Source organism: Dendrobates tinctorius, unplaced genomic scaffold (assembly GCF_039654945.1).
Source record: "Dendrobates tinctorius isolate UK_male_01 unplaced genomic scaffold, ASM3965494v1 ptg000071l, whole genome shotgun sequence".
Classification (NCBI taxonomy): Eukaryota; Metazoa; Chordata; class Amphibia; order Anura; family Dendrobatidae; genus Dendrobates; species Dendrobates tinctorius.
Window position 1 is genome coordinate 5,227,421 of NW_027361739.1, and position 24,453 is coordinate 5,251,873.

At 44.1% G+C, this 24,453-nt stretch overlaps 1 protein-coding gene across 1 annotated transcript; it reads left to right on the forward strand.

Annotated features, from left to right (window-relative positions):
* On the forward strand, positions 1 to 18,386 carry LOC141096012 (ADP-ribosylation factor 1-like). Its single transcript, XM_073582349.1, has 5 exons — positions 1 to 211; positions 12,954 to 13,130; positions 13,348 to 13,458; positions 15,544 to 15,668; positions 16,343 to 18,386. The coding sequence occupies exons 2-5, from the start codon at positions 12,983 to 12,985 to the stop codon at positions 16,502 to 16,504; spliced, it is 546 nt and encodes a 181-aa protein (XP_073438450.1). The 5' UTR covers positions 1 to 211; positions 12,954 to 12,982; the 3' UTR covers positions 16,505 to 18,386.
* Positions 18,387 to 24,453: the final 6,067 nt, after the last annotated feature.

Consider the following 24,453-nt stretch of genomic DNA (forward strand, 5'->3'; position numbering starts at 1 on the left):
CCCCAGATGAGTCACAGTCAGGACTCACTGCTTCCAGGCGCCAGAAAAAAAAAAAACCCGGCTCATTTCATTCACAGCAGGGAGCCGGCTCTTTGTATCGGATCGTTCACGAACGACACATCACTAGACGTCAGCAGCCGCCGCCATTTCGTGTGACCGATCGGCAAGGAAGAGGCGGCGAGAGCAGGAAGTCGGTGAAGGAGCAGCTCTGGTAAGACGTGTAGCCGAGGGGTTATTGCGGGCTCTGTGAGCGGCCTGTGGTGGTGGGGCGCATGTCTGGGGCAGTGATGGAGGAGAGGGCTGCTTCACCGGGTCGTGTCCTGGGGGAATCCACCCTCCCAGCACTCTGTATGTCTGGGCCATGACATCAGGCTAGGGTTATCTGCGGGGTGTCATTGTCCCATGATGGAGGTGTCGTGCTGCGGCGCGGTCCTCAGCGACGGTGACCCTATGTGTATGGCAGAGCGCGCCATGGCCCCTGATAGTGGGGGGCGTAAAACCCGTGTAAGGCTGTGTGCCCACGTAGAGATTTTTAAGCGTTTTTGCCGCAAAAACGTTTAAAAATCGTGTACAGAACGCCCACCATGCATTCCTATGGCATTCCGCACATGCTGTGCTAATGCTGCGCTTTTTTCCGCGGCGGAATCGCATCGTGGAAAAAATCGCAGCATGCTCATTCTTTTGTGCGGAATCGCAAAGAATTGCCGCGATTCCGCTCCCATAGGAATGCATGAGAATCGCTTACTTCCCGCATGTGGCTATGCCCACCATGTGGGAAGTTAAGCGTCTCATGTGCGGTTGGTTCCCACGGTGTGGAGGAGAGGAGACTGTCCTCCAGGCCCTGGGTACCATACCCCTGTAAAAAAAAGAATAAAAAATCGGGGTATATTTACCTTCCGGCGTCCCGCGCTGCCATCCCGGCCTAAGCGTTCCCAGTAATGCCTTGCGGCAAGGTCCTGTGATGACGTAGTCTCGCGTTACTCTAGCGGTCTCATGAGATCTCTATAGCAACGCGAGACTACGTCATCACAGGACCTTGCCGCAAGGCATTACTGGGAACGCTTAGGCCGGGATGGCAGCGCGGGACGTCGGAAGGTAAATATACCCCGATTTTTTTTATTTTCTTTAGCATTTTTACATCCTATCTTTTACTATTGATGCCACATAGGCAGCCTCAATAGTAAAAAGCTGCTCACACTTGTCAAACACTGTTTGACGAGTGTGACCAACCTGTCAATCACTTTCCAAGCGATGCTTCAAATCGCTTGGAAAGTGCTTGAATATCGCACGTGAAAATCGTGGTGAAATCGCGCGGAAAAAACTACGCGATTTCTGGGAAGGAGTCCGGTTTTTAGTGTCCGGAATAAAACGCTACGTGGGCACATAGCCTGATAGGAGAAATCCGCTACTCTGTTCGTTGGTGGACGGTTCAGCCCCTCTGTGACTGTGGCCACAGACAGTTAGACCATGTGCACACTGTGCGGATCTGCAGCGTGTCAGGGTCTGCGGGTCCAGGTGCGTTGTACAGTAGCATAGTTTTCAATGGTAAACTGAAAAGCGCAGTGCACATGCTGCAGACTTTTCCGCGGGTTCAAATCCGCAGCCTGTCACTTCTTTGTGCGGTTTCACATCTCCACTGTAGAGGTGTGAAACCGCAGGGCTAATCCGCAGTTCTTTTGACCTGAGAATTGACCTGCGGATTTTAGCAAATCCGCAGGACCAAAATCTACGTGTGCGCATAGCCTTATTCCGTCCCCTGTTCACTTCTAATCTTTGCCATTAATGGGGTTGTTCAGCGCCACCTCCAGGCCACGGGTTGTCAGGTATTGCAGCTCATCTCCGTTCATTTCAGTATGGTTACGTTGCAATACCAGAGAAAAGCAGTGGTCACGGGGGTGCTGTTTTCCTGATGCTGCAGAATCTCCTGTAATGTCATTGCCAACAGCTCAAATAGATGGAGATCTAATAGCGGGGAGTTTGCTGGGAGGGAGCCGCTGCCACCCGGGTATGGCATATGTATGACACGGTGGCTATATAGATACTACAAGGACAACTGGGATTTGTGCCCCAAGTATGCATTATATGGGCCCACCTCTCCGAAACACAGGAGCGAGCAACCCTGTGGTCTCTGAGAAAGCTGCCAACTGACATATTTGCTGGTGGCTAATCCCTGGGACAATATGATCAGTCTGAAATTGGCCCTTCCTGATCATCTCCCCCCACCATCAGGTGGCGCTCCCATAAATGTTAGTGCTGGCAGGTTGGGCCAACATTAATGTGCATGGGGACCTTAACAGTGAGGGTCTTCTCTACACTATCACTGTCATCCATTAGGGCATATGGACATGGGTGGGCCATCTTTTTCACCTATCAGATCGTGGGCAGGTTGGTGGCCAATCTAAGGCTGTGTGCACATGCTGCGGATTTTGCTGCGGTGTACAGTACCATGATTCCCTATGGGAATCAAAAACCGCAGTGCAGACAGTGCGGAATTTTCCGTGCGGATTATCTGCGGTTTTCAATCCGCAGAAAGAATTGGCATGTCAATTCTTTCTGCGGATTCTGCTGCGGTTTGCCATCTCCTCCATTGAGGAGATGATAAACCGCAGGGCCAAACTGCAGAGCAATCCGCAGGTAAAACCGCAGGTATTTTGACCTGCGGCTTCACCTGCGGATTTTACAAAATCCGCACGGATGAATCCGCACCTAATCCGCAGCGTGTGCACACAGCCTAAGGCACCGTGCATCCAGAAATGAATTACAATAAATACACTTTATTTTTAATCAGATTTTCCTTTTCTTCTGAAGCAGTTCTTGATGTTTTGTCCTGAAATGTTCTTGGCAGCTTTTTGATTATACAGTGCCTAGTTTTGGAGAAGTTTTCTTTAGAATCCTCTTAAAAAAAAAAAAATAGTTGACTCTCTTAAAAAAGCTTAATAATAATAAAAAAAATTTTTTATGAACCACAAAATGATTTCCCCGAGAAAAGAATAGGAAGTCTTCCAAATGTGTTAGAGGAGGTTTTTAAAAATGTACAAAATAATAATTCTTTAAATATGTACACACAGGGTTTTTCCTACTTTGGATTTTTAAGCAGAATTACCCCAAAATCCACTTGAAGAAATGAAGAACTACCTTGATCACTCACTATTAATTTCCCATTGCTGTTCCGACTCCTCAATTTTCTCGATTCCAGGATTCCCCTGCATGGGGTGTGATTTTTTTTTTTTTAACAAGTGGTTTTTGATCTTCACTAGATTTGACACTGAAGTAAAAGACTGCAAAGCAAATATGTGGAAAAGTTTGGAGCAGAAACCACTTCAGAACTGACTTGCTGAAACAGCTCATGGATTTCTGATGTAGATTTCTGTTATAACCCACATAAGATTTTGCGCTCTGGAAAAATAAAACAAACTAATGATGTGCTGAGGCTGTGTGCACACGGAGGGGTTTTGGGAGGTCTAAAACTTGAGTTATCTAGTGGAAGTCACTTCAGCAAATGAAAAGCCCCAAAGAAGGAGCATTTCCGGACCATTTTTGGCAGCCTTTTGATTAGTCAGTGCTTGGTTTGGAGCAGATCCCATCCAGAGTTGCTTCCTTCAAAGAATTGACCTGTGCTCGCCATTTCCCACCAGTTTTAAAAACCTGAATAGAATTAAAACAGAAGAAAAATGTGGAGCAAAAGTCCAAAAAATAATGTAAAAAGGTATGTTTATTACAAAAAAAATAATGACTAATATTAACGCATGAAACATACAGTAGAAAACAGTACAAGAGACATATTTAGGAGAGAGATCAGGTAGATACCGGCGTGTGAACCCAATTATAACATGTTATTTAATAAAGTGCTTAGTGCAATATTACCTTATTTTTCTCTTCCATAAGATAATAGGGTGGTAAGTAGCAATAGTAGTAATATCTAGAGCAGAAGTGCCTTGTACAAAAAAGACCATCCCATATACTATAGTACATTACCCATAAAGAGGTGTATAGGGACCACGCCGCACAGGCCCAACGCGCGTTTCGCCTTGGCTTCTTCAGAAGGCTATAATAGTGTCCTGAAGAAGCCAACGTGAAACGCGCGTTGGGGCTGTGAGGCGTGGTCCCTATACACCTCTTTATGGGTAATGTACTATAGAATATGGGGTGGTCTTATTTGTACAGGGCACTTCTGCTCTAGATATTACTACTATTGCTATTTACCACCCTATTACCTTATTTTTCTCTTCCATATGATAGGATTGCACTAAGCACTTTACTATATAACATGTTATAATTGGGTTCACACGCCGCTATCTGATCTCTCTCCTAAATGTCTCTTGTACTGTTTTCTACTGTGTCACATGCATTAATGAGTGTCATGATGTTTTTTTGTAATAAACTTATACCTTATTTACATTATTTTTTGTACTTTTTTGCTCCATAATTTTCTTCTGTTTTAATTCTATTCAGTTTTGGAGTGTCCTTTAAATGCTTTGCTCATGGCTTCTCCACATGGTTTGGGGTGTGCCTGGCAGATTTGCATCAGTGGTTCCTTATTTGGTCTGTATTTACTACAGTTTTAAAAACCTGAAGCAAAAAAAAAAAAAAACTCTGAAAACCCTGACCATGTGAACAGCAAAGTGGCTTTACAATAGAAAAGAATAGGAAAGACTTTCAGGAGGCGTATCGTAGCAGACCCAAACCGAAGAGAGACCCTCACAGCCTAATAGGACCATTCCCCTTCATGGACCAAATACTGCTCAGCACCACGAGTCTGATCACCCTGCCTCAGAACGGCCGACACAAGAATTACCACTGCTTGCCTCACTACCTCCAGGGCGGCCATAGACAGCTACCACTGTCAGGATCGTCTTGCTCGGTCTCAGTTGACGCTCTCTTCTAGATTCGGTAGATTTGGATTAGGCCATTTATACTGTATTTCCTGGGTTTGTAGAATTTCACAGGCTCTTGGGCCACATTCACACATTTGGTATTTGAGGAATTTTTTTTTACCTCAGTATCTGTAAGCCAAAACCAGGAGAGGAAAAGTATAATAGAAACCCGTCACCACTTCCAGATTTATCACCCTCTCCTGGTTCTGGCTTACAAATACTGAGGTAAAATACTGAACGTGTGAACGTGGCATCATGGTTTTGTAGTTTGCGCCATATTATATAGCACATTTTATCAGTATTTTTTCTGTCTGAAAGAGTGCCCATCGATTATATAAGCTGCTCAGAGGCCCCTTTTAGCTCACACTGATGACCCTTCCGGGCCTCGCAGTCTTTAGTGGATTCTTTGCACTGACTTTTCTCCCACCGCCTGAGAAGCCGGCAGCACAGTCCATAATCTCCACGTTTTACCAGACTTTAGACTCTGAGAGCTTAGTGGAGGATGGAGAACGCAGCTGTACATGCCAGTGATTCCCAATATGAGGCGTATGGATGATCCCTAAAATTATTAATGCCCCTCACAATTAGGTTTTATTGATTACCTTCCCATGTGTTAATATATAACCAGCGCTTTCAGGCCATTGATTATCCAGTCATTTATTACCTGCCGTGTGTGTTTCTTAGAGGATGGTTAACACTGTGTAATGGTGGAGTGGTGGGGGTATTTGATTCTCTAATGTCCCCCAGTATTGTGTAATCCCAGACCCTGCTACCAAATTTATTCTACTTACATTGGGATGTGCCCCAAGATTTCTCACTACAATCTTAGACCTGATGAGGCTTTTGTATTTGCTTTAGTAATTCATGTCAGACTGTCTCAATCTGATGAAGCTGAACTAAAATGCTCAGCAACATCATCAGGTCTAGCATCTATTTAGGCTATATACCCACGTATGCAGAAAATTCCTGACTAAAAACTGCACTCCTTCCCAGGAAACACACGTTTTCCCGCTCATTTTTTGCGCATTTGTTTTGAGTTTTTTTTACCGAGCATCCCCAGTCTCATAGAATATAGTTAGAAATGCTGATTTTTCCGCGACATTAATGAGCATGCTGCGTTTTTTTACCGCGATGCGTTTTTTCGTGGAAAAAATTGCATCATTGTGCACAAAAAGTGCGGAATTCATTAAAATTAACGGGATGCTTCTTGTAAGCGTATTTGCTGGTAAAAACGCTTTTAAACATGAAAAAAACCGCTTACGTGGGTACAAAGCCTTAAAGCTTTATGGACCTGTATGAAATACAACTAATCCTGGCCTTGCACATTAGACATGTGGACTAAAGCTGCTTCTCGCAGGTATGGGCTGATTAGTTTATTTGGGGGTCTCCTACAGGAAATTAGCTACCAGATAACCTGTGATCGCAGCTTTTTTTCCTCTCGGATTGGAAATAAAATCACGCACAGTTTGGAGTAATACCCGCCAGTCAAGCAGGTGTTTTCAGGCCATGTTCATCCACAATATCTGAAAATGCGATTATAAAAGGAAGGCAGTACTGCCACTAGAATCCACCTCTACTTCAGAGGTCACTATGAGAACTGGAAGGGACGTCCCGATGGATGGCCCAAGCGATCTGCTGCCTGATGGTCAGAGATGTTTATGAAGCAGAACTTGGCTTTGAATGCAAATGAAACCTTCCTCCTGTTGTCAAGCACCAACGTGACGGTGTGAGATGATACCATAGACAATCCGATGCACTCATTACTTGAGAAGGTTATTTGATATGCTTATATCGTTATGGCTGTAATCGTGGTCAAAAGTCAACTCCTTGCATGTAGAAATTGTGTGAGTCTCCCTCTCTCTAATCTCTCCCACACTCGTCAACTGCACCTCAAAAATATCTGCAGAATATACAACCTTTTCTTACCATGGAAACTACAAAAACTCTTGATCTTACTCTCTGGCTCATTGTTGAGTTGATAACTGCAACTAACTACTAATTGATCTTCCTATCACTAAAAAATGCCCTCTACAAACTCAGCCAGTTTAATGGGCCGCACATAGAAAAAATTGAATCTGAAGGGCCGCATTCTTTGCGGGAGAAGGTTACGTTTTCATTGAAACCGTTATTATTCTTTATGACTTTTTGATCAGCATTATCTTTGGTTTGTTTTCTATTCTTTGTAAAGGCAATCTGTCACCCTTTTTTTTTTTTTTTGCCCTATCGGCTGTCGGCATTGACATTAGGAGCTTAGCTACAGCATTCTGATGTAACCTGAAAGATAAGAAAAACACGTTCGATTATACTCACCAGAGGGGGCGGTCCGGTCCAGCTCCTCCCATCTTCATACGATGACGTCCTCTTCTTCCCTTCCTATAGTAGTTCCGGTGCAGGCACACTGCTCTGCCCTGTTGAGGGCAGAGCAGAATACTGCAGTGCGCAGGCGCCGGAGCTACTACAGGATGGGAAGAAGAGGAAGGCATCGTATGAAGATTGGAGGAGGAGGACCGGACCTCGAGTATAATCTAACATGTTTTTCTTATCTTTCAGGTCACATTGGGGGCTTATCTACAGCATTACAGAATGCTGTAGATAAGCCCCTGATTTCAATACCAGTAAAAGAAAAGGGTGACAGATTCCCTTTAATGGTGTTTATCATATGGGTTATGGTACAGGTCTTCTGTTAAATTTTTACATAAAACAGCATTTTTAGTGGCCAAACATTATTTTTTTTCATTCTTTATTTTAAATTGTTTTTAAAGGTTTTCCTTTTTTTGACCCTCAATCAGCCTCATAAAGTAATTCTGGCCCTCATCCTGTAATAATGTCTCCAATCCTATAATAATGTCCCCTGTGCTGTAGTAATGTCCCTAGGCCTGTAATATTGTACCCTGTACTGTAATAATGTCCTGTCTTAGGGGTCCTTGGGCTGCACGTGTTTAAGATCCCTGCTCTACAAACTGGCCTGAATGCGGCAGCCAGGCTCCTCTTTCTGTCCAGCCCATGCACCGACCTATCTAAACTATTAATATGGGTGTACAATTCCCTTTAAATAAAACAAAACACTAGAATGGTGCTTTAAACGTCTCACCAACAAAGTTCATCCGTCATTTCTAATGTCTGTCTACCACCCTACCCTGCTCTCCATTCTGCTAAAGATCTTAGGCTAACATTCTCCATAATCTAAACCTCCCACTTCCGTCTCCAAGACTTCTCTTGTGCTGCGCCAATTCTCTGGAATGCACTTCTCCAATTTGGTTAGTTCCCAGTATCTACACTATAAGGCTGTGTGCACACGCTGCGGATTCACCAGCGGATTTGTATCTGCGGATCCGCAGGTAAAACCGCAGCTAAAATGACCTGCGGTTTGCCACGTGGACAGTGGAATAGGTGGCAAACCGCAGCTTTTCCGCAGTTGAAAAACCGCAGCATGTGCACAGCAGATTGTAAGTCACATAGACTTACATTGTACTGTACACTGTCTGCAGAACTGCTGCGGATCCTCAGAGGCCAAATCCGCAGCATGTGCACATAGCCTTAAGCATGCCCTAAAAACACACCTCTTTAGGCTGGCCTGTCATATAGCCACACCAATCTAACGTTTCTTAGTTCTCCCTTGTTTATTTTTTTTCCTCCTGGTGCCTTATTGCATCCGTTGCCACGTCACTCCATACACTCAATAGATCTAGTCATACAAATCTAGGCTTGTTTCTGTGCATGTCTATGGTTAGGAACTTGCTTTACATATGCAGTTAGTCACGGTGCCTCCATATTGACCTCTCCCTACATCCTGCACTTCTGCCGGGTACGTTCTCCAGCCTGGAGATGTATGAGCCGGCCATCTGGGTCATGTGCTGCTCTCAGCAGTTACTGATCACGTGTGGGACGTTCCAGGAAATAAGTTTCAGAAAGTGATCTGACGAGAACAGAACCTGCCAGCATTTTTGACTCCAGCTTGTAAGACACTGGAAACTTTGTGGTTCTTAGATCTCCTCCTTTGAGGAGGCCTCCTTCATACTTGGAGTAAATGGTGTTTGCCATTTACCAACCTTATTGTAGGCAGCAGCTGTGAAGCCTGAGGATAATGGGCAGTATTTATAGCTGTCCGGCATTGTCTCCCACTATTCACTGTATGAAGGCTCCCTTAAAAGGGCTTTTCCGATTCACAAAGTGCATTTTATTTATTATCCAAACATCTATTAATTAAAATGTACTATGTTCATGGGACAACCATGAAATTGAAGAATAGCTTGCTGCTTTTACTATTGGAAATGGGTGCATACTGAGATGTACACAATTAGAGATGTCTTACTGAACTGACAACTTAGTCTCCATTCATTCATTTTCTTTTTTGTTGGGTTAGCCCTTTTAACTCCGTCTGTTTTTGGCCTATGCTTTGGTACAGTAGATCATGAAATTGGTATTTGGTGTTCCCACCACACATTGAGCATGGTTTGGACATGTCAGGTGTGCTAGAGCTGTATTGCCTGATTAGCTTTGTGAATGATTGGTGGTCCATCTCCCTGAATTAAAGGGGTTGTCCAGGATTAAAACATTACTGCTTTCTTTTAGAAACTGTACCACCCCCTGACCATGGGATGTGCGCGGTATTGGAGCTCTGCTTCATTCACTTCTGTGGGCTTCCGTTGCAGTACCAAACACCACCCATGGTTCAGGGGTGGCACTATTTCTAAAAGAACGCCGCCAGGTTTTTGTAAGATGGCAGAAACACAACCTCTTACTAGACATGAGCCAAAAAAGGGGCCAAGTCAATATTCTATGGGCAGGAATCCTGCGAACCTCATCCGTCCTGATCCCATCCTCGACTTTTTTTTTTTTTATTTGATTTGCCAGCCTGGCGTGATATCACGCATGCGTCTTGTGACAACTCTCCCGATCGACTGATCAAAATAGGAGTCGAGGAGGTGATTCTCGGGGCTTCTGTCCAATGGCCATGGAATGCTTACATGGCTGCTGGACCAAAAACTTGCGGATTAGTTCCTCCCATGGCTACTACTTCTGGTAACAGCGCTGTATCTTTTGCCAGGTTGTGTCTGGTATTGCAGCTTGGCTATTTTAAAGGGAGTTTAGCGGAGATGCCATGGAGATGTATTACGAAGCATGAAATGTTTGCGGTATAGAAATCCTCCTACACGTCACCTTGCATCACTCTCTCGTTCCTTCCTGCGCCCTCGTGTCTGAGTCATCAGTAATCTTGCAGGCAGTGCTTATATACTTTGTGTTTTATATGCAGCTTTCTTCATTTATTGTATTGTGCCTATAGATCTGTGGGCAGAAGCTGTGTCTCATTTGTGAGGGGGCTGACTCTGGGCATGTGTAGAGGAGTGATTTCCTTCCATCTAGACTGCACTCACTAGTCTCTGGGCCATTATATTCCACATTTATGTGGATGATGATCACCTGCATTTATGCAAAAAAAAGGGGGCAGAGCAGTGGATAGTCCTGGGAACCTACCAAAAATGTCATCTGGATGGGGTTTTTTTTCTTGATTTTTCTCCATTCTTCGTCTATCTCTGCGGAAAAAAAATAACGAGTCATAGAGCCCAAATCTCTGTAGCCATCACCGTGGCTAGGAGCAATGGGAGATTGAAGAAGGATTAAAGGTACTCCCATCTCTGCTGCATCCAGGTGGAGAGAGACTGTATTGATCGTGCGTTGCAGTTGTGACAGCAGCTGATGTGCAGGGGTCCTCATTTATAAGATATGGCAAAAAAAAGCCTGAGATTGGAATATTCCTCTTTAAAGGGGGGTTCCCCCAAATCGTAACTTGCCATGGAATTCCCAGTGATCCCGAGACTGGGCAGTGTGTACTCTATTCATTGTCTATGGCAGGGTTCCCCAACTCCAGTCCTCAAGCCCCACCAACAGGTCATGTTTTCATGATTTCCTTAGCATTGCCCAGGTGATAATTCCATCACCTGTGCAATACAAAGGAAATCCTGAAAACATGACCTGTTGGTGGGCCTTGGACTGGAGTTGGGGAACCCTGGTCTATGGGACTGCTTGCTGAGTGTACTTTTCAAGCAGTCCTGTAGATAATGACTGAATCTCAAGGGTATAATGATCAGGGAGGGAATAATTTGACATTGTGTGGTGGCGTTGAAAGATTTGAGGCCTTATTCTGTCTATATATATATATATATATATATATATATATATATATATATCTGATCTGATCTGTGATGGAAGATTGAACTCTGCCTTATGAGATTAATCCGGCTCGAAGGATAAAGTGCAGAAAGATCCTGGATTGTAGTGGGGTAGTCCTGGACTTGGATCATCTACCGTTAGGATACGGTATCAATATCAGATCCATGGGGGTCAGAATCCGGGATGTATACAGTACACAACACAAGCACAGCTCCGTACACTATATATATATATATATATATATATATATATATATATATATATATATATATATATATATATATATACACACACAAAATTTCTTTTATTCACTGCCGCCATTTGCTGAAGCAGTGATTATTTAAGCCAAGCCTTCTTATACCCATCCCTGCCTTGCTGGGATGTCCTGTCTCACGAGAGGAAATCTGCTTACTAGCTGTCATGTCAAGCTGCACTATGGCGTGAGGAACACCATCGTGGAGGATTTCTGTAGCTGAATCACTAGCCAGGTACAGAGATGGTTTGATCTTTTCTGCCTCTTTAGTGTGTACATAATCGCTCGTTCCTTGTATTCTACTGCTGCCCGAGGTCTGGTCTGTACCATTGAGTTAAATAGGAGCTGCCCGTACAACGCTGCTCTGTGCGTCACCAATCAATGGCCCCATGTGCGGGACCTTTTCTTAAACAATGTCACTCTGTTGTGATGGCCTTCACATCTGAGGTCTGGTGGATAGGACATGGCTTGTACTCTTGATTATACGGACGGCCATGGCACTGCTTGTTCTGGGAAATTGGGGCTGGCCTTTGTACATTGAGGCCTCAAGCACAGATCCTGCATGGTGGTTCCCATGGATCTACTGGCCTTCAACACCTTAGAAGGAAACCACTGGTCCTCAGAACCAATACTTCTCTAGTGTGAATGGTTAGCTCTCGAAAAGGACGAAGTGGATTATCAAAGCCTTTGCTGTTAGCAGGTCCTGTGGTGACGGGACAAGACCGTAGAGCTCTGTTCACTACTGTGTTGTGGTTGTCCTCAAGTCCTGCAGCTTGGCTCCCTCTCATCTCAGTGAAAGCTGTGTTGCTGTACTGGATAATGGCTACTAAATGGTGTACGGAGCTGTGCTTGTGTTGTGTACTGTATACATCCCGGATTCTGACCCCCATGGATCTGATATTGATACCGTATCCTAACGGTAGATGATCCAAGTCCAGGACTACCCCACTACAATCCAGGATCTTTCTGCACTTTATCCTTCGAGCCGGATTAATCTCATAAGGCAGAGTTCAATCTTCCATCACAGATCAGGAGCATGTGCTAAACTGACTGCGCAAATAGCCTGCAGTGCGATACTCTGCTGGTAAGTGCATGCAGTGGTAGAAGAGTTAACTGATCCTGTAAGCAAGGAGAACACAGAACAATCCGCTCCTCCTCCTTGACCCTTTGTGTTAATGTAATATTAGGCTGTAATTGTTCCTCTCCCCTGTACAGAGTCACATTACAGCCCCCGCCTTCCTGTTAGCGCAGTCCGCTGTCAGATGTCTAAGGTTGCCATGGTGACAGTTCCTTTTCTCTTCTCCTGAATCTTCATGGCTTTTAATGGACAGTGAAGGACACGAGTACTTAACAGCAGTCAGAAAACTATCTACAGGAAGTGGGGAGCGAACTCTTAATGGACTGTTGCCATTTTTTTTTTTTTTAAATCTTCACTTTCAAGGGTTAAAGTAGATCATGCCAAGACTAAATATGGTGTTACCAACCTCACCATTGAGAAGGTAGTGCTCGTCTACAACTGTGTTTTTCTGATCTTGGAAATCTTTTTTTTTTTTTTTTTACAGGTCACAGGCAACCCACTCACTAAATTTTAGTTTTTTAAAACTTTTTATTTGTTATTGCAGTTTCTTGTTCTAGCGCTCTCATTTTCTTCCCAGGTATAAAGGAAAACCACCCAGACACTACAATGGGGAATATGTTTGCAAACCTTTTTAAAGGCCTATTTGGCAAGAAGGAGATGAGGATTCTTATGGTGGGCCTGGATGCTGCTGGAAAGACTACAATCCTCTATAAGCTGAAGCTGGGCGAGATCGTGACCACCATTCCCACAATAGGTATACAGTTCTCCTTGCCATCTACATTGGGCGAATTCACGTGTCTGTGTCAGGACCACAACTTCATTACGGACCTCGTGATACGAACTAAGCAATGTTGTACGCGCCTATGAGGCTGTTAAGTTGGGATCAGGAAAACCGCGGTCTCGAACACTGCACTCCATACTTGGGCCATGTTCACCAGACATTCAGCCTTAATGTGTCTGTGTCTTTTCAGGATTTAATGTGGAGACAGTAGAATACAAGAATATCAGCTTTACTGTGTGGGACGTTGGTGGCCAGGACAAAATCAGACCACTGTGGCGCCATTACTTCCAGAACACTCAAGGTATGTGCACTTTGCAGGTGACCAGGACAACCCCCTTACCTAAATATACAGTGTGCCAGCCTCCATGCTGAGTAGCAACCCTGCGATTTTGTGGCTTGTGGGGTCTCTGTCAGAGGGAGTGTCAGCGATACTCATCTCTGTAAGTGAGGTTCAATAATTAGTAGTGAGTGCCTTGTTTTGTACAGTGCTTATTCTTTATATTGAATGGTTTTCACTTTAGCGTTTTCAATTACTTGCCGACTGATCCATTTTTCCTCTTTCATTTTTTTTTTTTTTGTTCATGTGTGCTCCGTTTGTAGTTTATTACTTTAATTACCCCCTATTCTTAATTATGTTCTAACTTTTTTTTTTCTTAACCTTTTTAGTTCAAGTAACCCCCCCCCCCCCTCCCAGACTGGAATACATAGGAGTACCAGGATAGTATTAAAGAGGGAGGGTGGGGTATTGGCTCTAGACACACCATCATAAAATGGCACTGGCAAGAAGAACATGAAGTGGGTGGCAGAGCTTGCTTCTGTCTCTGCTGTTAGTAGCGTGTGCTAGCTGTATAATACAGTAGACACCTGCTGGGTTGGGTATGGAGTGGTCTCGCCCACTCCATCTGCCCACATGTAACACTCTGGAAAGAGTTTAATAGAAAATGTGGCTGCTCTACTCCAGAAACAGCTCCACTCTTATTGGCAAATAAACAGTGAAACTGTATGGGAAAATGGCCAACGCTTTTTATATACATATACCTTGAAGTGGATTATTTATTACAATTTATGTGAATATTTAAGGGTGCTTTCTCATCACTTTCTGGCACCTGTTCGGTGACCCCGGTTGGGTCTTGTATCTGAGCCCCCACAAAACGGAGTTCGGTCATATGCACCAATGGGGGCCAAAGACTGTAATGGTGCTGGTGGCGAGAGCTTTCGCTTTGACGTGTATAATTTTCTCCTTCGCCTCATTGGGGGAAACAGATACTGTGTGCTGTGTCCCCAAATGAGCGTCTCGGAGAAAAGGATTTTACGGTGAGTGATCACAAAAATCCATGTTTCTGGAGTATACACCTACTGGAGGCAGACACTCAGACGTAGTATTGGGCAGGGCTGTGGAGTCGGTAAGCCAAACCTGCGACTCCGACTCCTCAATTTCCCTTACACCGACTCCACGACTCCGACTCCCACACATATTGCTTATATTTAAGTGAAAAATTTATTGTGGTACAATGCGAACATCAGACATTTAATCATTTTTATGATCCAATAATCAAGATATTTAGATAGAACAGAATATATATTGGTGTACTACCCGGTTTTCATTCTTTTTGGTACAGATACGATATGGATAGAGCAGATTTCTAATCTGCTTTTGCTATTGAGTAACATTATCTATGAGCTCAAAAACCTTTCAGGTGATGCAGTTTTTTAAAAAGATGATCAACTTTTGCAGCTGAAAAAGTATCCTCAAAAAACACAGGAAAAACGCTGTGTGTGAATGTAGCCTTAGATCAGGAATATAACAGCCATTTATAGGACATTTCATAACTTTCCCAAACTCCTATGAAAAAATATTCAGCACATTCTGCATTGAATTACTGTACCCAATTTATTATATATTTTAGGAGTCGGAGTCGGTCCATTTTATACCGACTCCGACTCCGACTCCACCAAAATGAGCTCCGACTCCGACTCCACGACTCCACAGCCCTGGTATTGGGTACACTTTCTAAAATGATGTACGGCAGAGCACACGTTCGCTCTGTCGGCAGCATTGCAGTCCATGGCCCCTTCGGTGCATATTTCCAAATTACATTTTTGCGGGTTTATAAAGTTAATGCCCAAATCGGGCCACAGAACGGGTACCAGAACACAGTGTTGAAAGTAAGGGTACGTTTGCATGCTGCACTGCCCCATGTGGCCTAAAACTGTACACACAAGTCTCCGGTAATGTGTTCTTATTTTACCCCATAGGATGCATCGTTGGCCTCATTGGGGTGATGCAACGTTCAATTATACCTGTGTTATCTGTGGGTGTTGGCATTTTGGACTGATTATAAAGCTTCAGAATGGTAGTAATCTGATCCCTTTATCTTGCTCGCAGGTCTCATCTTTGTGGTTGACAGTAATGATAGAGAGCGAGTGAATGAAGCAAGGGAGGAACTGACAAGGATGCTGGCAGAGGACGAGCTGCGGGATGCAGTTCTATTAGTATTTGCTAACAAACAGGTAAAATCTACTTACAAATATATATTCAAAGAAATATGAGATCCTCATTTATTCTCACTTATTGTAATATATACATCATAAGATAAATTGAAAGGAGATGAAGGAAGACATTTCTGGGATTTATTTCTTGTGCGTTTTGTATGTTTAGTGTTTAACCATGGGGACTTTAACATTGATGGTCTACCTTTAAGATAGGTCATCAATGACTGATCGCTGGGAGTGCGACACACGGCACCCTTGCCGACAAGCTGTTCCCAGTGACGGCAGTTGACGTAACTGCTCAGTTATGGAGCTGCGCTGCTTCTTCCACTGGTTGCGGCTGAGTTCTGCTCATCCGCTCCCTTTTGATTTAAATATGGAGTCGACATGCAGTGGAGTATTCAACAAACTCAATGGGGCAGCCTGGGAATTATAATTCAAATTATTTTTATAGCGCCAACCCATTCCGTAGCGCTTTACAATTTTAGAGCGGACTTGTACAGACAATAAGGACATTATGTAATAAACATAACACTGATATCAAAAGGAGTGAGGGCCCTGCTCACAAGCTTACAGTCTGAGGAAGCTAAACACGTAGTTGGGAGTTGTAGTTTCACTACGGCTGTAGAGCCATAGATCAGGTAATCTAATTTTTCAAATTCTGGGTTGCTTATCTTTGATTCTTGTGTTTGTAGGACCTTCCGAATGCAATGAACGCTGCAGAAATCACAGACAAGCTGGGTCTGCACTCCCTACGTCAAAGAAACTGGTACATTCAAGCGACCTGTGCGACCAGTGGGGATGGTCTGTACGAAGGCTTGGACTGGCTGTCCAATCAGCTGAAGAACCAGAAGTGATCCCACCCTGAGTGACCACCACCCTCCCTCTGCCCCCTACCTCCGCCTAACTCCCATCCTGTTCAGCATCTTGGCAGGGCTGGCCAGCGCCTCTGCTGCCTCCCAGGCGGGCATGTCATTTCCGCGCACATCTGTGTCGTGTCTGTCTGCGCTCCTGTGCGAGTGGGAGCAGCAATCTCACACTGTGCCTTATACATGCTTGGCAGTATTAACTCCCCCCCCACCCCCCCTCAACAAAACACTACCCACTACATAAACGGCCTGCGCATATCTTTCCACCCTCCTGACCCTGCCCCCGAAAAGGCTTCACAGGTAGATGGATTACCCATCTTCAAAACTGCAATGCAATCTGAAGGGCATACATGAATATATTCCATGATGAGAGGTACTTTCTTGAGGGTGAATATGGCTGATCCATGTCCTTTCTCTTAGTATTACATGGCTGCTCCAGTCAATCGGCAGAACTTAGGGAAGTTATATTCTGCATTCAAGCCTCTAGTATCTCAGGAGGTCATCATTTATGATAATCCTGAGCTAATGGGGGCTGTAGTCCTTATCGTAGCATATTACGGCTTACCTTTATGAGTATACCTACTATTTATCCACTTGTGACTTTTCTAGAGACTGGACTGATGGATGTATGACCAGGTACATCCAACACATGACCACACTGGAGAGGTGTTACTGGGTAGAGGAGAATGCATATATTAGCATGGAGCTGGCACACCATTCTAGTTGTACCTCAACTGATTTCCCAAACATCCCACCGCCAGGTCAGGCAATGGCCGCTTAGAAATTTCTGACTTGTAAACCCCCCCCCCCCCCCCCCCCCCCCCCACTTTGTACTGACACGCATGTAACATCACCAGCCTGGCTCATTGAGGCTTTTGAGATGTCTGCTCCCACTCCTAGAATTTGTTTTTTCTTTGGGGGTATCGAGGATATTCCTTACCTTTTTGAAGGAAGTCTGTACAGTAATATCTTCTAATTTACTAACGTCACTTTTTTTCTTTTTTTCCCATCCACTCTCATCCCCAGCATCGCCCCTGGCCCCCTTGTCTAGTCGTCTGATAGACCAGCATTTGGTTAAACGTCAGAACGGAGGTGCAGAGGGAGGTGAGGGGGTATACACACGAAAGGGAACATTTCTTTACCGTGCGGTCTGGTTCGCAGACACTGCAAGTGGCGTAGGCTCTTAAACCGGTAAACATCTTGTCCTGGGTCGGGAACTTGTACAGAATAGACTATAAGGACAGTGAATGTTACATCACCCGGATGTATGAATGTAAGGAGGAGTCCTTTAAATTATAAGACTATCCAATTTTATAAGTACTGAGTAGTATTAAACGAATATGGCGTTGTTTGCAAATTGATCAAAAGGAAGTGAAATAATCCTGTACTTTTGTACCCTGGCATTTAAATGGGGGGGGTACTCGCCAGCAATGTGACTCTCAAACTCCCAAAATTCTAATCTCCTCGTCTCCTGCATCACCACCTTCTGGCCACTTGCTGTATTGCGTGTGTGAAAGACTTGGCAGCACATGGCGGGATCACGTTCTATTTTAATCTGCATCTAAAATCTTTGGGTTTCTGTTTATTTTGTGGGGAACAGGTTGTAGCTCTTATCAATTTTAAATGACTATATATACTTCAGTCTGTAAATGAGACAGTTTTCATATCATGCATAAACTGCATCAGAGCTTTAAAGCGAATATTTTCTTTTCCTGTATAAAACTGATTGAAAAGCGTGAACTATGTGATGTACAATTGGACCGAAATTGAATTTCCTTTCTTTTTCTTTATCTTTTTTTTGTTTTGTTTTCTAACCATGTTGTAATTTGTCTGAAATGCTCTATATTAAAAGAGTTCTGTATTAAAGTAACTGCCAGGTCTAGCAATTTTTTTTTTTTTATTTATTTTTTTTTTTATATAATGTTTTGGTGAATTGGTTACTAGAGTTGAGCGACTTTAGTCGGATCGGGTTTCATGAAACAAAATTCGTTTCAGATTAAACTGGTCCGACTAGGGCAAAAAAAAGTCGGAATTTCGTCCGAAACCTGACCCCAATGCAAGTCAATGGGGATTAAAATGAAAAATGAGGATGATTGACCTCATGGAGATCAACATCATGCACTGCGGAGACACCATCACGTGTTTCTCAACGCAGTGATTCTAGAGCATTGCCCCCATCCCTTATGGGAAATATGTAAAACATGCAAAACAGAAGCCGCGGAGACACCATCACGTTTCTCAACGCAAGCAATGACTAGCCAGGTCTTTCACCGGGAAGGAACAACCACGGGAAGGGCAGTCTCCAATGAAGGAAACCACCTATGCCAAAACATGGTATCCATCCACAATGGAGATGGATACCATGTTTTGGCATAGGTGGTTTCCTTCATTGGAGACTGCCCTTCCCGTGGTTGTTCCTTCCCGGTGAAAGACCTGGCTAGTCATTGCGTTGAGAAACATGTGATGGTGTCTCCGCGGCTTCTGTTTTGCATGTTTTACATATTTCCCATAAGGGATGGGGGCAATGCTCTAGAATCACTGCGTTGAGAAACACGTGATGGTGTCTCCGCAGTGCATGATGTTGATCTCCATGAGGTCAATCATCCTCATTTTTCATAGTCTTCCACTAGCCATTGCTCCTACTAGCCAGTTTCCTACTCCACACTGATGAGGGGCAAATACCCCGAAACAGCTGTCTGTGGATGGATACCATGTTTTGGCATAGGTGGTTTCCTTCATTGGAGACTGCCCTTCCCGTGGTTGTTCCTTCCCGGGGAAAGACCTGGCTAGTCATTGCTTGCGTTGAGAAACATGTGATGGTGTCTCCGCGGCTTCTGTTTTGAATGGGGATTAAAAGTCGGCATTGAGTGGATAAATGTCATCTGCTTAATGCCAACTTTTAATCCCCATTGACTTGCATTGGGGTTCGGGTTTCGTATGAAACTCCGACTTTTTTTGTTCTAGTCGGACCAGTTTCATCTGAAACAAATTTTGTTTCATGAAACCCGATCCGACTAAAGTCGCTCAACTCTATTGGTTACAGATGGTTGATTTGTCTGAATTGGTCTTTTGGGTATTGCAGACAATGCATAATTTGGGTCAGTGGGCAGAACTGAAAAGGTATGGACCATTGCTACATTTCTTTCCACACCAACGGTCCCTTTTGTAATTGCCTGTTTCGCGGACTAAGCGGCCCTATTTTCAAGTATGCTTTTATTTCAGAGACGACACAAACCTGCGGTTGTGACTGGCTCCAGAATTGCCTCATTCATATGAATGAAGTTGTGGGGTTAGGGCCACTTGGAAACTTTTGGTATCATTGCGGTTAAAGGAGCTCAGTCAGAAGAGAATAGCTGTTCTTGGCAAGTGCAGGCGCTTGGTGCATCATGGTGTGGCCAGATATTTAAGTGCACCCTCCCACCTGCTTGTTTTCCATCTACCTAGCCCTTATCTGGCTTTGTAAGGTCAGAGCTGTCAATCAAAAAGGTAGGGATGGAGGTAGATGAAAATCCAGTAGGTGGGAAAGTGTACTTAAAGGTTGTCCACTACTTTAGCATTGAGGATAGGTCATCAATATCTGATACTTGGCACCCCCACCAATCATGTTATCGGCGGCAGCTGCAAGTGCTCGCTTGCAGACCTGGCTGTCTTCCTCCTATTGATTTGACTAAGAGGTGGATGTGTGGTACCAAGCCCCAGCCATCTTCGCATGTAACATAGTTATTAAGGTTGAAGGAAGACTTTAACCCTTTCTGCCATATGACATACTATCCCGTCCATGTGCCTTGGGACTTAATTCCCAGGGACGGGATAGTAAGTCATAGCGATCAGCGCCGCCCATGTGGTGAGCGCTGCTGATCGTGGCCAGGTGTCAGCTGATTATCACATCTGACACCCGGGACTATGTGTCAGGGGCAGTCACGGACCGCCCCCGACACGTTAACCCCTGGAACACTGTAAACAAACACGATCGCAGTGTATCGGGGGTTTAGGGAAGCGTCGGCAGGGAAGGGGGTCCCTCTGTGCTTCCCTGAGACCCCCACAGCAGCGCAATGTGCAGCGCTGCTGCGGTGGCCTCCTTCCCTGCAGGTCCCCGGATCCAAAATGGCGGCGGGGGACTGCAGGGAGCCGGCTTCCTCAGTGCCTGCAAAGCGCAGGCACGAGGAAGCCTTCTGCACTGCCTGTGACAGATCGCTGATCTGTCACAGCAATCTGTGATGTGACAGATCAGCGATCTGTCACATGACAGTTATGTTCCCCCTGGGACATTGTAATAAAGTAAAAAAAAAAAAGTGTAAAAATAATTTATAAAATCGCTAAATAAATTTAAAAAAAAATAAAAAATCCCTAATTCATTTTTTGGAAATAAAAAAGTGCACATTTAGTATCGCCGCGTCCGTAATGACCCGCCCTATAAAACTGTCCCATTAGTTAACCCCAGTAGCGAACCCCTTAAAAAATAAAAATAAACCAAAAAATAAAGCTTTATCATCATACCACCGAACAAAAAGTGCAATAACGCGCGATCAAAAAGACTGATATAAATAACCATGGTACCGCTGAAACCGTCATCTTGTCTCGCAAAAAAACAGCTACCACACAGCACCATCAGCGAAAAAATAAAAAAGTTATAGCTCTCAGAATAAAGCGATGCAAAAATAATTATTTTTTATGAGGTATCGCTGTAATCGTACTGACCCGAAGAATAAAACTACCTTATCAATTTTACCGCACGCAGAACGGTGTAATCGCACCCCCCAAAAGAAATTCTTGAAATGCTGGTTTTTGTTTATTCTGCGTCCCAAAGATCGGAATAAGGCCAGTTTCACATTTGCGTTAAAGGCCGCCTCGTCGGCCTGCGCACGGCCGCCGCTAAGCCCCGCCCCCTGGTGCGCCTCCGCTGGTCATTCAAAAAATTCCTGTGACGCACCTGAAGGGTTAATAAACTTCTTGAATATGGTTTTGAGCACCTTGAGGGGTGCAGTTTTTAGAATGGTGTCACTTTTGGGTATTTATCATCATATAGAACCCTCAGAGTGACTTAAAATGTGATATGGTCCGTAAAAATAAAATGGTGTTGTAAAAATGAGAAATCGCTGGTCAACTTTTAACCCTTATAACTTCCTAACATAAAAAAATTTTGGTTCCAAAATTGTGCTGTGGTAAAGTAAACATGTGGGAAATGTTACTTATTAAGTTTTTTGTGTGCCGTATCTCTGTAATTTAAAGGCATCAAAATTCAAAGCTGGAAAATTGGGAAATTTTCAAAATTTTCTCCAAATTTCTGTATTTTTTTTACACACATAAACGCAAGTTGTTTGAATGAAATTTTACCACTAACATGAAGTACAATATGTCACGAGAAAACAATGTCAGAATCACCGGGATCCATGGAAGCGTTTCAGAGTTATTACTTCATAACGTGACAGTGGTCAGAATTGTAAAAATTGGCCCGGCCATGAACGTGCAAACCACCCTTGGGGGTTAAGGGGTTAGGTCCATCTAATTCAACCCATATCCTATCCTAACTTGCCGTAGCATGTTGATCCAGAGGAAGGCAAAAAAACCCATGTGGCCAACAGTAAGCTTCACATTGGAGAAAAAAATTCCTTCCCGATCCCACATACGGCAATCAGACTAGCTCCCTGGATCAACGCAATATTAAGGGAACTAGTGTATATACCCTGTAATATTATACTTTTCAAGAAAGGCATCCAGTCCCTTCTTAAATTTTAGTAGGGAATCACTCATTACAACCTCATATGGCAGAGAGTTCCATAGTCTCACTGCTCTTACAGTAAAGAATCCGCGTCTGTGACTATCTGCGGCTGCTGACACCAATAACCGCTGATCGAAGCGGGTGTCGGACCCCCGACTGATCAGACATTGATGAGGATAGATCATCAATGCTAAAGTAGTGGACAACCTCTTTAAATATTTGGCCACGGCATGATGCACAGAGCGCCTGTACTTGGGCTGAGCAGTGTATCAAAGTGGCAGATGAAGACCATAAGATTGCAAGCAACGCGATGCAGTTTCCCACCATAGGTTGTGTGGTTAAATGTGTTTGCGTAACACTACGGTATCTGTAAATTGTGTGATTTGACCCTGAATCTGCCCGTGGTCTTGGATATTGCACCCCACAGTGACACCGTAAAAAAGAGAAAATGGTCTGCTCACCCATAAAGAAGTCCGAGAATCGGAATTGGCTGTGCTCAAGCTTGGTGAATAAGGAAAGAAATGGATTGTTGAGTATAAAAATATGTTGAGCATGTCACATCCCCGCAGGGAATTGCCATAGGAAATGCATTTCAGACTGGGTCTTTAGTCTGGAACACGAATGCTGCTGCAAAATTCCCTGCAGGGTTGCGACTAGAATTGAGCGAATTTGTTCAGGTTCCCTCTTATTCGGGAAGCTATAGCGCTTACCGAATAAGCTGCAGAGGGAGCCCTGCTTCCTGGATCGTGCCGGCTGATCGGTGCCGCAGTTCAGAGTCACAGCACGTGCATGGAGAGCCCAACACACAGGCTCTCCATGCATGTGAGACAGCCTCGGCACATTCAGCTGCATCGCGATCCAGGAAGCACTGCCAGAGCCCTTCAAAATGACCTCCAGCAGGCCACAAATGTGCATGTGTCTACACAAACGGTTAGAAACCGACTCCATGAGGATGGTCTGAGTGCTTGACGTCCACAGATGGGGTTGTGCTCACAGCCCAACACCATGCAGGACGCTTGGCATTTGCCACAGAACACCAGGATTGGAAAATTCGCCACTGGCGCCCTGTGCTCTTCACAGATGAAAGCAGGTTCACACTGAGCACATGTGACAGTCTGGAGACGCCGTGGAGAGCGATCTGCTGCCTGCAATATCTTTCAGCATGACTGGTTTGGCAGTGGGTCAGTAATTGTGTGGGTAATGAAAATAACTTGGCACTCAACTGAATGATCCTTTGCACATGAAGTTTTTATTTTTTTTATATATTTTTATGCAGTCCTAGAAACGCGTTTCGTCCCACAATCTGCCTTCGTCAGTCTGCTGCTTTAAGAAATAAATCTATATTGTGCCTCCTATGATAGTTGAAGAAATGTACTGGTGAGTATATATACAAAAAGGGTATGTATAAATCCCATTTGAGGATATTGTTTATAATGGCCTGTTTGGGCTGTTGCTATGGGGCACAATAGAGGACAGAGTCCATGTGAGACATGTAGGAAAGAGGTGTTGGCGTGCCGGGCTAGACGCGGTTTCCCCCGATCGTCTGAGAGCCTGCCTGGCTTGCTCTAGTAAATCCTGTTAATTGCTATCCTTTCAAGACAAGGAAACAAAGGAGACCAGGCATCCTATACAACATCACAATTAATTTGTGCTGTATACACTCATATATATCACTGAAGATATACCAACCATAAGACAGGCATACACCAATAAGGTACAGCTGGGATAAAGGGACCAAATAGAGTATTCACATAAAAGTGGTATTGTGCATCCCCTAAAAATAATCACATGAGAGCAGTATTACTATACACACCAATTTACAGAAGCTATAAAATAGACAAAAACAAACCAAATGACAAGATATTGAATTGTCACATATTACAGCCTGTGTCATAAACGATATTCTCTTTATACACATGCAACAAAAGCAGATAATTAGTTTAATGCCAAAGAAAAAAGTTCATAACCTCACTTAACCTGGAAATTGCCTAAAAGTGTCCCTTCCTTGCTGTGGAGCTTGGCACTCTTACTTGAATGCAAGTTCAAATCACTGACCCTGATATCCGTATTGTTCATTGTCCTTAACCACTTCTCAGCTTGGCTGCCGCACTTCATGTCCTCAGAACTACCAACTCTTATCAAGGGAGACTTCAACATCCCCATTAACAGTCCCACTTCCACATCTGCATCCCAGCTTCTATCACTAACCACTTCTCTC